General features: G+C 41.7%; 2 protein-coding genes across 3 annotated transcripts; both read right to left on the minus strand.

Moving 5' to 3' along the window:
- Window positions 1–2,425: 2,425 nt before the first annotated feature.
- LOC105356133 (zinc finger protein OZF-like) lies at window positions 2,426–7,015 on the minus strand. Of its 2 annotated transcripts, none has more exons than XM_020711305.1 (4): window positions 6,955–7,015; window positions 6,756–6,804; window positions 4,981–5,299; window positions 2,426–4,884 (listed from the first exon to the last, which is right to left on the minus strand). In XM_020711305.1, the coding sequence occupies exon 4, from the start codon at window positions 4,882–4,884 to the stop codon at window positions 3,382–3,384; it is 1,503 nt and encodes a 500-aa protein (XP_020566964.1). In that variant the 5' UTR covers window positions 4,981–5,299; window positions 6,756–6,804; window positions 6,955–7,015; the 3' UTR covers window positions 2,426–3,381. The 2 variants fall into 2 exon arrangements, with proteins under 2 accessions (XP_020566964.1, XP_020566963.1); XM_020711304.2 differs by having other exon boundaries at window positions 6,879–7,008.
- Window positions 7,016–10,972: 3,957 nt separating this feature from the next.
- On the minus strand, window positions 10,973–12,980 carry LOC111949099 (E3 ubiquitin/ISG15 ligase TRIM25-like). Its single transcript, XM_023965463.1, has one exon. The coding sequence runs from the start codon at window positions 12,957–12,959 to the stop codon at window positions 11,289–11,291; it is 1,671 nt and encodes a 556-aa protein (XP_023821231.1). The 5' UTR covers window positions 12,960–12,980; the 3' UTR covers window positions 10,973–11,288.
- Window positions 12,981–14,314: the final 1,334 nt, after the last annotated feature.

Consider the following 14,314-nt stretch of genomic DNA (forward strand, 5'->3'; position numbering starts at 1 on the left):
ACATAACAAAAATTCTGTTTGTGTCATTCAACCACAGGTGAGTTTAATGATTCATTTAAGAGGTGTCCAGCACACAGGTGACTATAAAAGGGGATTTCGTGATGAAGAAAATGCCTTCCCATTTCATGTTGTCAGCAGTTTAAACTGCAAGCTATCAGCTACAAAGAGAAACATGGGAGCAGCTGCGAGAGAATTCCAGATGAATGAATCCATGGTTCAAAAGTTTATTAATTTATTAAATTTATTAATATGTCTAATTATCCTAAGTTTGATTAGTTACTGTATGAATGTATAACTGATGTTTATATTGCTGTTGTGTATTATTTCTACTGAATTGCTTGAAATAAACCATTTCAAACCAAAAAAATTACTGGCTTTCCGGTTCCGGGTTACACGGCAGGACGCGTGGCGTGCCTCTCTGCGAATACAACTATCTTCAAATTACTTAAAAGGTTGATTTTCAAAAAAGACAGCTGACCATGCCCCCGAAGAAACCCCAAGAATATGAAGACCTCAAAAAGACTCTTGACATTATTCAAGAAACGCTGAAAAGTTTTATGGAACAAGTGTCGGCTAAGCCTAATGTAGCATAATTTTGCACATGTTTTTAACTTTTGATACTTGATGAAATTTTGCTATGAAAATTCCTGAAACAGTGTTGTCTGCTTTACTGATATAGTATTATGTTTTATTCATATGAATGGCTTTTATAAGTAACATAATCTGCATATAGTTCAGATGACTGATCTGCATTTGCCATGTTGATTTCTAAAATAGTTATTTTTGACGTAATACTTAAGTAATTCATCTTTGTCATGTGCTTTTTCGATATTTTATGATTTTTATTCTGTCTGATAAAAACTGGGAACCGGATATTGATAAATCATGTAATAAAATGGTTATAGTATAATCGGGGTGGGATTATATAAGTTCGCTTCCTCCCACTCCCTTTCAAGCAATATTTATTAATATGTCTAATTATCCTAAGTTTGATTAGTTACTGTATGAATGTATAACTGATGTTTATATTGCTGTTGTGTATTATTTCTACTGAATTGCTTGAAATAAACCATTTCAAACCAAAAAGTGGAGGAAGCTGGAAAACGAACTCCAACAAGTCAAGAAGATGCAGCTGAGTTTCCGTGGAAGAAAGGCGACTCAAGTGATGCACACACGATCAGCGATCGGCTTGGAGAAGCTTCTCTGCAGTCACCATTCGACTGAGGGCAGTAACACTTACAGAGGAAGCTTTTTACTTCTGTTTATGGTGCTGCAGCGACTTTCAGCAGATTATAATGAAAAGCTGTTCATCTTCTGCTCATACTGCAGTAAAGAGACAGCCAAATGCTTAATAATTAAGTGACAAAATGAGCGGTGTTGAAGAAGAAAAAGAAAAAATGGTTTGGCGGATTGCTTTTTCTTTTTCATTTTGCGTCAACAAATTCAGCATCATCTTAATGAATTACATTTATCTGGGATTTATCTGCTCAACGCACTGACATTGTGTCCATTCTTCCTTCACTACTCATTCAGATTAAGTGACGGTAAGCTGCTGTTGTAGCCACAGCTGCCCTGGGGCAGACTGACAGAGGCGTGGCTGTCCCTCTGACCATCATACACATTTACACACCGGTGGAGCTGCACTGGAGGCAGGGAGGGTGGGGTGTCTTCCCCAAGGACACAACGACAGTTGGCTGGAGGGGATCGTACCGCCGACCCATCATTCTTTTTCTAGACTTTTATGAAGCATTTGATTCTTTAGAACACAATATTATTATTGCCGCTTTAAACAAATTTGGCTTTGGTCAATTCTTCTGCAATGCTGTTCAAACTTTACAATTCAATAGTAATAGTTCTATAAAACTCTGGCGGAACTTCTTCTAGATTTTTTTAAAACATGGGGTAAGGCAGGGATGCCCCTTATCGGTGTATCTGTTTCTTCTTTCGGTAAAACTCCTCATCTTACTTATCAAACTCAGTCCATTAAAGAGCGCCCCGCCCTAGCCACAATCCTTTTCCCAAGATCTGCAGAGCAAATTATGGACTTGCAGTTAATTGGCTTCAAATTAACAAAATATATATTTTCAGGTGGGGGTCCTTGAGAGAGGTTTCTTTTCAGGCAATATTGAAAAGGATCATCTGGCCAATGCCAGATAGTGAGGATGAGGATGATTACAGCAGCATGGAGGAGGCATGTCTTGTCACAGGCTAACTGAGAGAGTACATAGAAAATGCTCAGCTTGTAAATATTCAGATGTTCAGATCTGAACAATGTATAGTTCAGAACTGTTATTCACATGGACTCCATATTTATGTTAACACTTTCAAAAGATTGCTTTATTTCACTTGGACATCTTGTTTTTGACAATAGCTTCTCACCCGGCTCAACTGCTGGTTGGCTTGGAGAAAAGACAGAAGAACAGCATGGCTTTCAAAACTTTTATATTTTCAAGAGCGAGCAGTAAAAACAATGGTAACTTTATTTTAAACGTACATACATTTATGATGCAAAATCTGTTTACTAAGAAAAACAGCTACAAAAACAAGAATCAATATTGTGTTTCATTATGAGAGACATAGAGTGCATGTAGAGAGCCAATGCTGAATGAAGCATTGGTTTCACAAACAAGGAAATACTGTTAGTCTGCCCCAGGGCAGCTGTGGCAACAACAGTAGTTACCATCAACAGTACTATGAATGAGGAAATGAATGAATAATGGACACACTGCAACCGCTTTGAGCTTCTGGAAAAGCGCAGATAAATCCAATCCATTATTACTATTACTAAATCTTTTAGTCAGTCAACATCAGAACATTGAAAAAAATTTGCAGGTCACTGAAGAAGATTCTTGTCCCACTAGGACTGATTTTCCGGCGGCAGTAAAGTGAGGCCCAACTTCACTCTGGTACATTGATTCCTGAGATAAACTAAAGCCTTATGGCATCACTATTACTGGGTGCATCGATGGATTTAGTCGGCATGTAATGGGGATGGAGGTTTACACAACCAACTTCATATTTGACTGCAGGTTTTGAAAAAAGCACCGCTTTTTCCTTGTAAAAGTACAATTTTTTTCTTATTCGTGTACATGTTTTCTCATATATGTACAACTTTGGCTGTCAGAGTTCCCTCCCTAACCCTTAACTACTGAAAAACTATATAGTGCGACACCATCTAGTGCCCTGAATTTGAAAAGCTATTCAGACACCACGCTCACTACTTTTTTTAAAGGCAAATATGACATGACAGATTTCACGAAATAAAAACCAAACCAATACAAGAATTTTACAAAGACTATTTATGAATCCACTGAGTTCTGATGATGAAAACTTGGAGGGATTATAAAAAAACAAACAATTTTAGGTCATTTTCCACATAGATTACAAAGCAAAAGGCCCCTCCTCTTTGTGAATCCTCATGTGGTCCTTTAAAGATTTATTATGTTTGTAACATTTTCCACAGCTTTTACAGGTGAAAGGCTTCTCACCTGAGTGAGATCTCACATGTTCAGTTAATTTAGACAACGGTGTGAACGATTTTCCACAAATATCACAAGGGAAAGAATTCTTCCCCGTGTGAATCCTCACATGGTTCTTTAAAGTTTGAACATGCTTGTAACATTTTCCACAGGTTTTGCAGATAAAAGGCTTCTCACCTGTGTGAAGCCTCATGTGCACGTTTAGAGTGTGAGCGTGTTTGTAACGTTTTCCACACGTTTCACAAATAAAAGGCTTGTCGTCTGTGTGGGATCTCATATGATCAGATAAATTAGCCCTCCATGTGAAACATTTTCCACATTTGTCACAAGGGAAAATGTTCTCACCTGTGTGAATCCTCATGTGGTGCTTTAGATTTTTACTATGTTTGTAATATTTTCCACAGGTTTTACAGCTAAAAGTCTTCTCACCTGTGTGAGATCTCATATGATCAACTAAGTTGGCCCTCCAGGTGAAACATTTTCCACATGTGTCACAAGTGAAAGTCTTCTCGCCTGTGTGAATCCTCATGTGGTTCTTTAAAGTTTGAGCAAGTGTAAAAATTTTTCCACAGATTTTACAAGTATAAGGCTTCTCACCTGTGTGCGTTCTCACGTGATCAGCTAAATAAGTCCTGTGTGTGAAGCCTCTTCCACATATGTCACAGGTAAATGGCTTCTCACCTTTGTGAGATCTCATATGATCAGATAAATTAGCCCCCCATGTGAAACATTTTCCACATGTACCACAAATGAAAGGCTTCTCACCTGTGTGAATCCTCATGTGCCGCTTTAAAGAAGAATTTGGTTTTAAATTTTTTCCACATATTTTACAAGAATGTTGCCTCCTGGCTTCACAAATCTTTTTCTGTTTGGTCAAACTGTGAGTCTTGCTACAAGCTTTTTCAGATGGGAGTATTTTGACGTGATTTTCCAAGCTACTGTGTTTTTTGAAAACCTGGACAGTCCCAGAATAACTTTGATTTAATCTGGTTCTGCAGGATTCACAAAGGCCTAGTGTCACACCAGATTGGATTACACCCTGATGCTGCATTTGGGACAGATTCCCAAATGAACGACTGAAGGTTTTCCCACAAACACAACATTTGATCAAGATTTCATCTGTAAGACTGTGGTTTTCTAATGTGGGAGAGTGGTCTATATTCTCAGTGTGACTGCTGGTTCTGATATAACTGTTCACTTCCAGAACTTTGGTCTCACTTAGTTCTGCTTTGGTGTCAGTGATCATAAAAGCATCGTTCTCCTGCTTCAGTTCCAGCTGCTCTCCTTCCTCACTGATGCAGAGCTCCTTCTGCTCCTCCTTGATCTGTGGAGGCTCAGATTCCCTCCTGTTTCTGGTTGCAGCTCCTCTTCTCATCCCTCTTAAAGATGGGCAGCTGTGAAACATCTGTGAGGAAAAAGAAAGATTCTTATTGGACTAAAATTGACTTTTTTTTCTGTAACATTTAGGAAAAACTTTGTCAGGAAGTTCAAGTTCAAATACCTATTCTATGTAAGTTGATCACAGGAACCCTGATGATGTTCTGCAGGCTGCACTCATGGTCGGCCTCCTCCTTGATCTCAAACGTGGGATCTTCACAGACTATGGATGTTTTTTCACACTCAGACTCAAACTCCACCTTCATCTCCGTCTCCTGATTCTGAACAAGCTGCTCTCCCTCCTGATGAACACATGGTTCCTCCTGTTCCTCTTTGATCTGTGAAGGTTCTGGTTCCTCTTGGTCCAGACTGGAGTTCTTCTCCTGGTTACTGAACTGCCATTTAACCTCCATCCAGACAGACTGCTGTGGAACATCTGGGGTCTTAGAAACAAAAGAGGATAAAGAAAAACATGCAAACTGACTGTTCAGGCTGAAGAATCAACCGTTGAGCTTCTCATTTTTCTGAACAACTAAATCCTTTCTTTCACAAGAGCAACCAACTGGAGCTGCTCTTTGCAGCAAACCTTCACCAGAGGCTCCTGAGCAATGATGGTCAGAGACTCTGTTATCAGAAGCTTATCTCTGATGTCACTGTACAGAAAGGAGGGGATTTATTCACAATGACTTGTTCACTGCCCTGCGATGGATTGGCATACTGTCCAGGGTGTACCCCGCCTTTGCCCAACAGTGCTGAGGAGGTTCAAGCATCCCTGTGACCCCAAAGAATGGATGGAGTAGCACACAAAACAACAGACAGCCACTGCTTAATTGTATTAAGAAACAAAGACAATGGCAGATCCTCTACCTGGACTATCATTACAGCTGTTTCAATCCATCCATGCTAATGTTGAATAAAGTGGAGTACTTTAGCTCTTTTTTAGTTTGCTTTAAAATCCCTAAGTGCTTTAGAGTTAAACATCATAAACCAGTTTTATTAAAAAGTAACTTTTTAGTAAACAGATTTATGATGCAGTTATAAAACTATTTTCCCTGTTAATAAAAAAATACTATGAAAAATCAAATGGACAGAATAGATGCTGTAACTATACTCTTACTTTCACTTCTCCCATAATCTGGGTGAAGACTGATTCTGATTGGCTGCAGACTGTTAATAAAAAGTGATCATGTACATCTAAAAAGAAAAGGAAGCTCTGGCCACTTAACCTGAATGAATATGTGTTAATAAATTATTATGTTAATTCATGAAAGAAATTTTTTATTTGTCGCAATTAATGATTGCAACAAAAACAATCAAGGAGACTCCTTGTTTCTTTGAAACAAACTTTAGCTTTATAATCAGGAAAAAAAACAAGGTCAAATTTCTCTATGAAATGATGCTTTAAATCACTTAACACAACGTGCAGCATATATATATATATATATATATATATATATATATATATATATATATATATATATATATATATATATATATATATATATATATATATATATATATATATATATGCATACCTCTTTCCTATGCAGCAGCTGAGCTCTGCAACAGTTACCATGACAACGCGCCACACCGCCTATCACGTAGTCCGCTTCTTGTCAAAAACGATTTAAACGTTGATATATTTGATTTAATAGTTATTTATTTCGAAAGCGAGCATAGCATAAGAAGGATGATGCCCGAAGAAGCGTCTATTTTTTGGAATTTATGGACTTCGCAGAAGAGACCGTCCTCCGTTTCCCGATGGACGGACGGTTCAATTTACGTGTCCTCTATTAATTTCTGATACTGTATAGTATCAGAAATACTCGTATATTCGTTGTACATCATCACAAACATAAACTAAAGTATACCTTACACATAAAATACTAGAGAACTTACTTTACATTCGGCGTTTATCCTGCCAGACTGAATTCGGGGCGAGATGGGCCTGTCAGACAGCGTTCAGGAATAAAAATCGATTTTGCAGGTTAAAAGATGGTCCAAATAAGGCATTTCCATTACCTTCCCCTGCAGCTTCACTTCATATGTTACCAGGATTTTCTAAAGAATACCGAGCCGCTGACAACAGAGAACATACAGCAACAATGCAGTCGCGATGATCTCTGCTTGTCTTCAGATTGCACCTGAGGTGCTCATATAAAACCACCGTTATAGGAACATGCCACACACAATAGTTCCCGGTCTGATTGTTTCATATCAGTGCAGCTTACAATTCATTCCTTTTGCGTTCCCAAATGAATGCAAAATGTTCCCAATAAATCACATAAAATACTTTACTTAAAGTGGACGTCAATTAAATGTATTTGGTTTACTTTAGCTGATTAAATGTCTGAACTTCAACTGCTTTAGCCTAATCAATTACATTGTGTTCACCAGATTCATTATTATTCTTTACTGATGTGTGAAATCAAGCGGTGTTCTATGGAGTGATATTTATACCACCAAGTTCCACACAAAACTTTCTAAGTTGCAAAAGAAAACATTACATATTTTCTTCCAGATACTTCTTCTTTGCTTTCAATTTTTTTTCTTTTTTATCTTTCAAAAACCTTTTTTTCAATTTAAATTTAAATTTTCAATTAATTTTTAGCTTACTAATTTATTGTTTTTTGTTGCTTTAGAAAAATATTTTTGCGTTTGCAACACAAATGTTTTCGCATGCGTTGTTAGCTCCTTAGTCGGGTGGTTGTCTATGGAGTTATTTCAGTCTCAATAATCAGAAATGCACACAACCTGTTTTACAAATACACACGTCAGACAGCTCTTCATTAAGTTTCTATTTCGAAATGGGTACAGCACAAGCAAATTGGCGCAGCCAGCTCTTTTATTCAGCAAGGCGAGAACGTTCACCCAACGCATACACACACAGGTCAACCCTCCATTCCACCAGTCACCAGCCCACCACTGAATGACGTACACTGTGGACCAGCAACTGGCAGAAAGAGTGGCACGCAGGCCGCCTGCAGTTCTATTGTAACACACAGGTTGCCGGACCCACAACATTGCACACCAGGAATGCGTAAAGGAAAATATATTTACAAGAACATGCAAATAGTAAAAAGAAACCATAAGACTTGAACATCAGTCATCTTTAATTAACCCCTTTTTTTGGGGACGGATTGGGTAGACCACCAGACCTTACCGTGGGACCAGGGCGCAGTCTTGCCCTCTAAAACAGGTGGTCCCACCAATAACCACTTTCACTGCCAAACGGGAGCAACAAAGTCTCTGAATTGGCTCAGAACTTCCCTCTTTCGCAGTAGCCTACCCAGTTGAGGTGACAGGGTTAAAGGGGGTTGGTGTTGCTGTCGCTGAAAGGGGAGGCAGAGAAACAGGAGGGGCAGCAAGGGGAAGTGGTGCAGAAACCGGTGAGGAGGGGCCAGCTGATGCCATCTGTGTGGGCGCCGCAGTGGTCCCCCGATAGGGAGCCAGTCTGTCTCTATGGAGAGTCACCTTTCTCCCCTTGCACTGCACCCTGTAAACAATTCTCCTAGCCTCTCTAGGACCCTGCTAGGGTCAATCCACTGGCTGTCGAGCTTTGGACATCGTCCCTTGGCTGTAAACCCCTTACTGGCTCTCCTGCTACAAAATGTCTTCCTTGTGTTTTCACATCATAATGACGCTTTTGTCTCCAACCTGCACTCCGCTGTTGTTCTCGAGCAAAGGTATGTGGAGAGTCCAGAGGTTTCCAGGCACACTCGGTGCCTAGGCTCGTGTCTTCAGAATCAGGCCATGAGCACCAGGGGAAGGTGATCATCCCAGGTGATCATCCCAGTCCTATTGATGCTTTGCAGTTGCTGCCCCTAAGTGGGGTGAAATCTTTCCACCAACCACCACTCTACAGTTTCAGGGGGGTAGTGCGAGTCTTGCGTCGGCCAAGACGATGAGGGATAACACCCGGGACTCAAAGTTTCTGCCCTGGTCGGTGTTTATGGTCTCCAGAACACCAAAATGGCTAATCATGCCTTCCAGGAGGGTGTCCACAACCTTTCTTGCCTCTTGGTCAGGCAATGAGTATGCCTCTGGCTATTGAATAAAGTAATCTATGGCAGAGAGAACATACCGGTTACCTTAAGCAGAGCGTGGCAACGGGCCCATGATGTCCACTGCCACCCTCTCCATCGGCCCTCCCACCTGAAATTGTTGGAGAGAAGCATGTGACTGGCCTGAGGGACCCTTGTGGGCTAAGAAGGGGTCGCACTGACGACAAAAGTCCTCCATGCCCAAGCCCCGTGACCCCAAAAGGGACTAAACAGAATAGAAAATGAATGAATGAATGGCCCTTATCCCCTCCTGTAGTTCTCTTTCTCTAGCCTCCCTCTTCTCACAAAACCAACAATCATCTGCTGCACATGATCGGCGTGAGAGGGCATTCGCAATAGCATGCCGTGCCCCAGCCCTATGCTCCACCTTAAAGTTGAAAGCTTGGAGCTCTTCAGTCCACCTGGTTACCTGCCCTATGGGCTCTTTGAACATCTTGAGCCACTGCAGGGCAGAGTGATCAGTCCTCACTGTGAATCTCAATCCAAACAGGTGATATTTGAAATGTCTGATTAACAGCACCACTGCTAACAGTTCTCTACCGCCTGTCATCCATGTTAAACCCCTGGCTGAAATAAGCGACCTCCTGCTCACCGTCTGGCCCTGCCTGGGACAACAACCGCCCACCCCAATACCGCTAGCATCTGTGTCTACGATGAAGGGTAACGAGGGATCAGCCGGAGCCAACACTGGAGCTTCATTCAGAGCACGCTGCAGGCAACTGAAAGCCTCCTGGCATGCCTCAGTCCATACATAGTCTCTGTCATTTTGCATTAGCTGAAACAAGAGCGTGGCTGTGCAGGCAAAACCCTGTACAAACCTATGGTAGTATGACCCCAGGCCTGAAAAACTCTTAAGTTGTTTCTGAGTGGTTGGAGTGGGCCAGTCAGTAACAGCCTGCACCTTCTGCTTCCTTGTACCAATCCCTTCTCCTCCCACCTTATGTACCAGAAAGTACACCTCTCGCTGCATGAAGTGGCATTTGTCTGGATGCAACTTCAGACCAGCTGTCCTGATTCTTGACAGCACCAGCTGCAAGGAACCCAAAGCTGCTTCTAAGGAGCTGCCATTTAAAAGGATGTCATTCAGAAAAACTAGACATTGTTGGCTGGGTACACCGGCCAGAACCTTAGTCCATCAGTCTGGCAAAAGTGGCCTGAGCATTACAGAGTCCAAAGCAAAGGACCTTGAACTGCCACAAACCTCACATAAGTTCTGGCCTCAGGGGCAAGAGGCACCTGGTAATACCCACTGCGGAGGTCTAAGGATGAAAACCAGGAGGACCCTAAAACAATGTCCAGCAACTCATCAATGCGCAGAAGTGGGTGTGAGTCCTTCTTTGTCACAGAGTTCAGCAGCCTGTAGTCGGAGCAGAGCCGCCAACCTGACACCTTCTTTGGGACCATGACCACAGCTGCCGCCCATGGACTTTCTGAAGGTTCAATTAGGTCTGCCTGCAGCATTTAGGTCACAGCCTCATCACATGACTGCTGTCGAGCTAGCGGGAGTTGATGCGGGCGGCACTTATTAGGCCGTGCGACCCCTGTGTCAATCTCATGCTGCACAAGCTCAGTCCTCCCCACCTCTTCATCATTCATGGCAAAACAGTCCTGAAACTCCATCAGCAGTTCCCACAACCAATCTTTTTGTTGTGGCTCAAGACCCTTAGAGTTTTTTTTCCATATCTCTCTTATCACACTCACCACTACATACCTCTCTCCCCCTTGAGGTCTAGCAGGAGAGGTTGATGCGCAAATATGTCTGATTGGAGTGGCAGAAGCGCTGCCACTAATAGGATATGACTCTTGAGAGGAGAGTGACAGGAAGGGGGTGACAGCAACTGTGTCCGCGGCCATACCTGCTAGCCGGTCTGGGGGCCTAGGGTGTCTAGATGAATTTATCTGACATTCCTACTTTTCTTCATGAGATTTCACACAAACCCCGGGATGAAGACAAAAAAAACTGGATGTTTTTATTGTCAAATGATCAGACAAAACTTTTCTCTGAAGAGAATAAAAAAAAAGAAAGAAAAGAAATTAAGACCAAAATATTCAATCGGAAATCATCAAAATGTTAATGTTCAGTTCAAATGACAACACAAAAACATGAACAAAACATTTGTGTGAAATTTGAATTCAAACAGTCAAATCCCAAAGTTCAAAGAAACAACAAGAAAACAGATTTTACTCCAAAAACTTTGAGATTCTTGTTCAAAAATGTCTCAAATCCACATTCTAGAGATTTTTCATTTCTCTCTTTATTTCTGACTACAAACATTACTCCACAGAATTATAACAGTTAAAACGTTTAGTTCAAAATGATCCAAAGCAGAGAAATCACTAAAAACAAACATTTCACTTCTTCCAGGAACTATTTGAGTTTACAAAACTCTGCTGTGTCTCCATCATTACCAAACAGCCACAGTCCAGCATGGAGCGTCTGAGTGAATGTGGTCTGGACTCTGTGGAGGAGAGTCATGCTTTCAGAGACGCTGTAGAAGGACAGAACACCTGCTCTGTGATCCAGGTACACTCCTACTCTGGAGGAAACACGAGCTGAGATGGAAGTTTCTATGCCGTTGTGGTAAAATGAGAATCTGTTTGGAGAACAAGATAATGCCCAAGATTTATCATTAAAACCAAATAAACTTTCATCTCCAGATCTGCTGATGTTCTTGTATGCGACTGCTACATCAACAAAGTTTCCTCTCCTCTCCACCTCCCAGTAACAACGTCCAGTCAGACTCTCTCTACTCAGAACCTGAAATCGATCAGTGAATCTGTCTGAATGATCAGAATCAGACTGAGGTTTTTCCATCACTGTCACCTTACTGTTCTCCTCTGACAATAACAGTTCTCTGTGTGCTGTGTTTGGATCCGGTGTGATTTGACGTGAATATTTGAAGAAGTCAGCTCTGCTCTTTGGTTCTGGTTCTGGCAGTAAAACATCCACATGAGTGACTGTCAGTGAGATGTTTGTCCATTCCTCTCTCAGAATGTCCTGCAGTTTGTCTCTGAGCTCTGACACAGCTGCTGTCACATCCTCAAAGTATCTCAGAGGACGGACATTGATGTTGGATGAGTGTGTGGACTCACTGAGTGGTGGCAGTGAGGGGTAGTTGAGCAGAAACTGGCTGTGATCCACTGTGAGTGAGAGCTGCTTCAGCTCAGCGTCTCTCCTCTTCAGCTCAGTGATCTCCTGCTCCAGCTCCTCCTGAAGATCTTTGACTCGACTCACTTCAGTTTGCTGCTGGGATCTGATCTGCTGCTTCACATCACAGCTTCTTTTCTGGATGAGACGGATCATCTGAGTGAAGATCTTCTCACTGTCCTTCACTGTTTGATCAGCAGAGTGATTGATGGCCTCCACCTCCTGTTGAAGCAGCTTCACCTCCTTCTCTCTGTCCTGGATTCTCTGCTGGATTTGTTGTTGACTCTCCTCCAGCTCTCTCTGCCTCTCAGTCCTTTCTGCTGCAGCTGAGACTGTGTCGTGGCCTCTATGTTCATCCACAGAGCAGAGATAACAGATACACTTCTGATCAGTGCGACAGAACATCTTCATCACCTCATCATGATGGGAGCAGATGTTCTCCTGCAGGTTCTTGGAGGGTTCCACCAGCTTGTGTTTCTTGAATGCAGCTGCATCCAAATGAGGCTGAAGGTGTTTCTCACAGTAAGAGGCCAGACAGATCAAACAGGACTTGATGGCTTTCAGTTTTCTTCCAGTGCAGACATCACAGACCACATCTTCAGGTCCAGCATAGCAGAGATCAGCAGGAGCAGCTTGGAGTCCAGTGACAGTCTTCTTCAGTTGATCCACTAAAGCTGCTAACATGGTGTTTTTTACCAGATCAGGCCTCGGTATGAAGGTCTTCCTGCACTGAGGACAGCTGGGGATTTTCTCTGCTTCATCCCAGAATCCTTGGATACACTTCATGCAGTAACTGTGTCCACAGGGAATAGTCACCGGATCCTTCAGCAGATCCAGACAGATGGAACAGCAGAAGGTTTCTTGATCCAGATCGACTCCTTTGTGCGCCATTTCTCCTCTCAGACTCAAAGACTGTGTGAGTTTCACTTCCTCACAAACCAGTTTGACTCTGATCCTCCAATCATGTTTTCATTGTGAATTCAACCAATCAGCTTCTTTCTTTCTGTTGTTTACGCCCATGATGACACAGCAGATCTAAAGAAAATATTGGCAAAGAGAATACCTGGAGATTTGAATAACAAGAGAAGGTGAAAGAAAAGAAAAGAAAATCTAAAGTAAATACAGGATTTCATCAAATGTCACAACTCTCTTCATTTAAAACAACAAGCATGTTTATTCATTTTTTACCTTTTATTCCTAGTTGGAGCCAATTTTATATACTTTAAAAGTTCTATCATTATGTTAAATGACTGTTCAAAAGTGACCTTTTTCCTGCAACCAATTTGTTAAGAATACAATAAAATTGACTTAAACCTTTATTGACTTCTTGCTAAATAAGATGTAATCCGTCTTCTTTTTGATAGCACTAAATGCATACTAGGGCTTTATCGATTAATCAATAAATTGATTCATCCAACCAGATTAATTTATTTGATGCTAGTTGTTAATTGAGTCAAATCTTACAATAGCATTATAAAATCATATCAAAATTAAATAAAGCGATTTCAATCGATATTGGCAAACACCATTTGGATTGAGACATGGTAGATTTATTTTGCTGTAACATAAAAATGACCAAGTGCATCACAGCAGACAACACACATGTGAGAGCAACAAAAATATGATCATCATTTGATCTTCCATTATTACAGTCCAATGTGTGGAAACACTTTATTTAGTAAAGACAAGTGACCACAGTGAGGTGTGTGTGTGTGTGAACTGAAAAGAGGACTCAGAGCGTCCAAGGCATCTTTCAAGAGGAAAATTGAGGACCATGTCCATGACAAGGATAAGCGGCAGATGTGGCAGGGAGTACAGCAATTTACCCACTACAAGTCCAGCAACATCACAGTGGCAGAGGGCGACGTTACGCAGAGGAGTTGAACCATCTCTTTGCACGCTTCAAGAAGGAAGTAGGGCCCAAGGCAGCCACAGCTCAAGCACTGGACTGTGTCAACTCCGATTTTAAGGTGCAAGAGCACGAGGTGAAGAGCCAGCGAAGGCAGTGAACCCCAGAAAGGCTGCCGGACCAGATGGAGTGACCGGAAGGGTTCTTAGGGAGTGTGCAGACCAGCTGGCAGTGGTCTTTACCAAGATCCTCAACACATCACTGTCCCAGTGCTTCATCCCACCATGGCTGAAGTCAGCCACAATCATCCCGCTGCCCAAAAATACCTCAAACAGCAGCCTCAATGATTACTGGCCAGTCGCTCTGACTCCTGTTATTATGAAGTGCTTTAAGAAAC

The sequence above is a fragment of the Oryzias latipes genome, chromosome 17 (genome assembly GCF_002234675.1).
Source record: "Oryzias latipes chromosome 17, ASM223467v1".
NCBI lineage: Eukaryota > Metazoa > Chordata > Actinopteri > Beloniformes > Adrianichthyidae > Oryzias > Oryzias latipes.

Excerpts from the sequence above, each read along its gene's own strand:
- LOC111949099 (XM_023965463.1), bottom strand. The coding sequence starts at position 12,959 with ATGGCGCACAAAGGAGTCGATCTGGATCAAGAAACCTTCTGCTGTTCC.
- LOC105356133 (XM_020711305.1), bottom strand. The coding sequence starts at position 4,884 with ATGTTTCACAGCTGCCCATCTTTAAGAGGGATGAGAAGAGGAGCTGCA.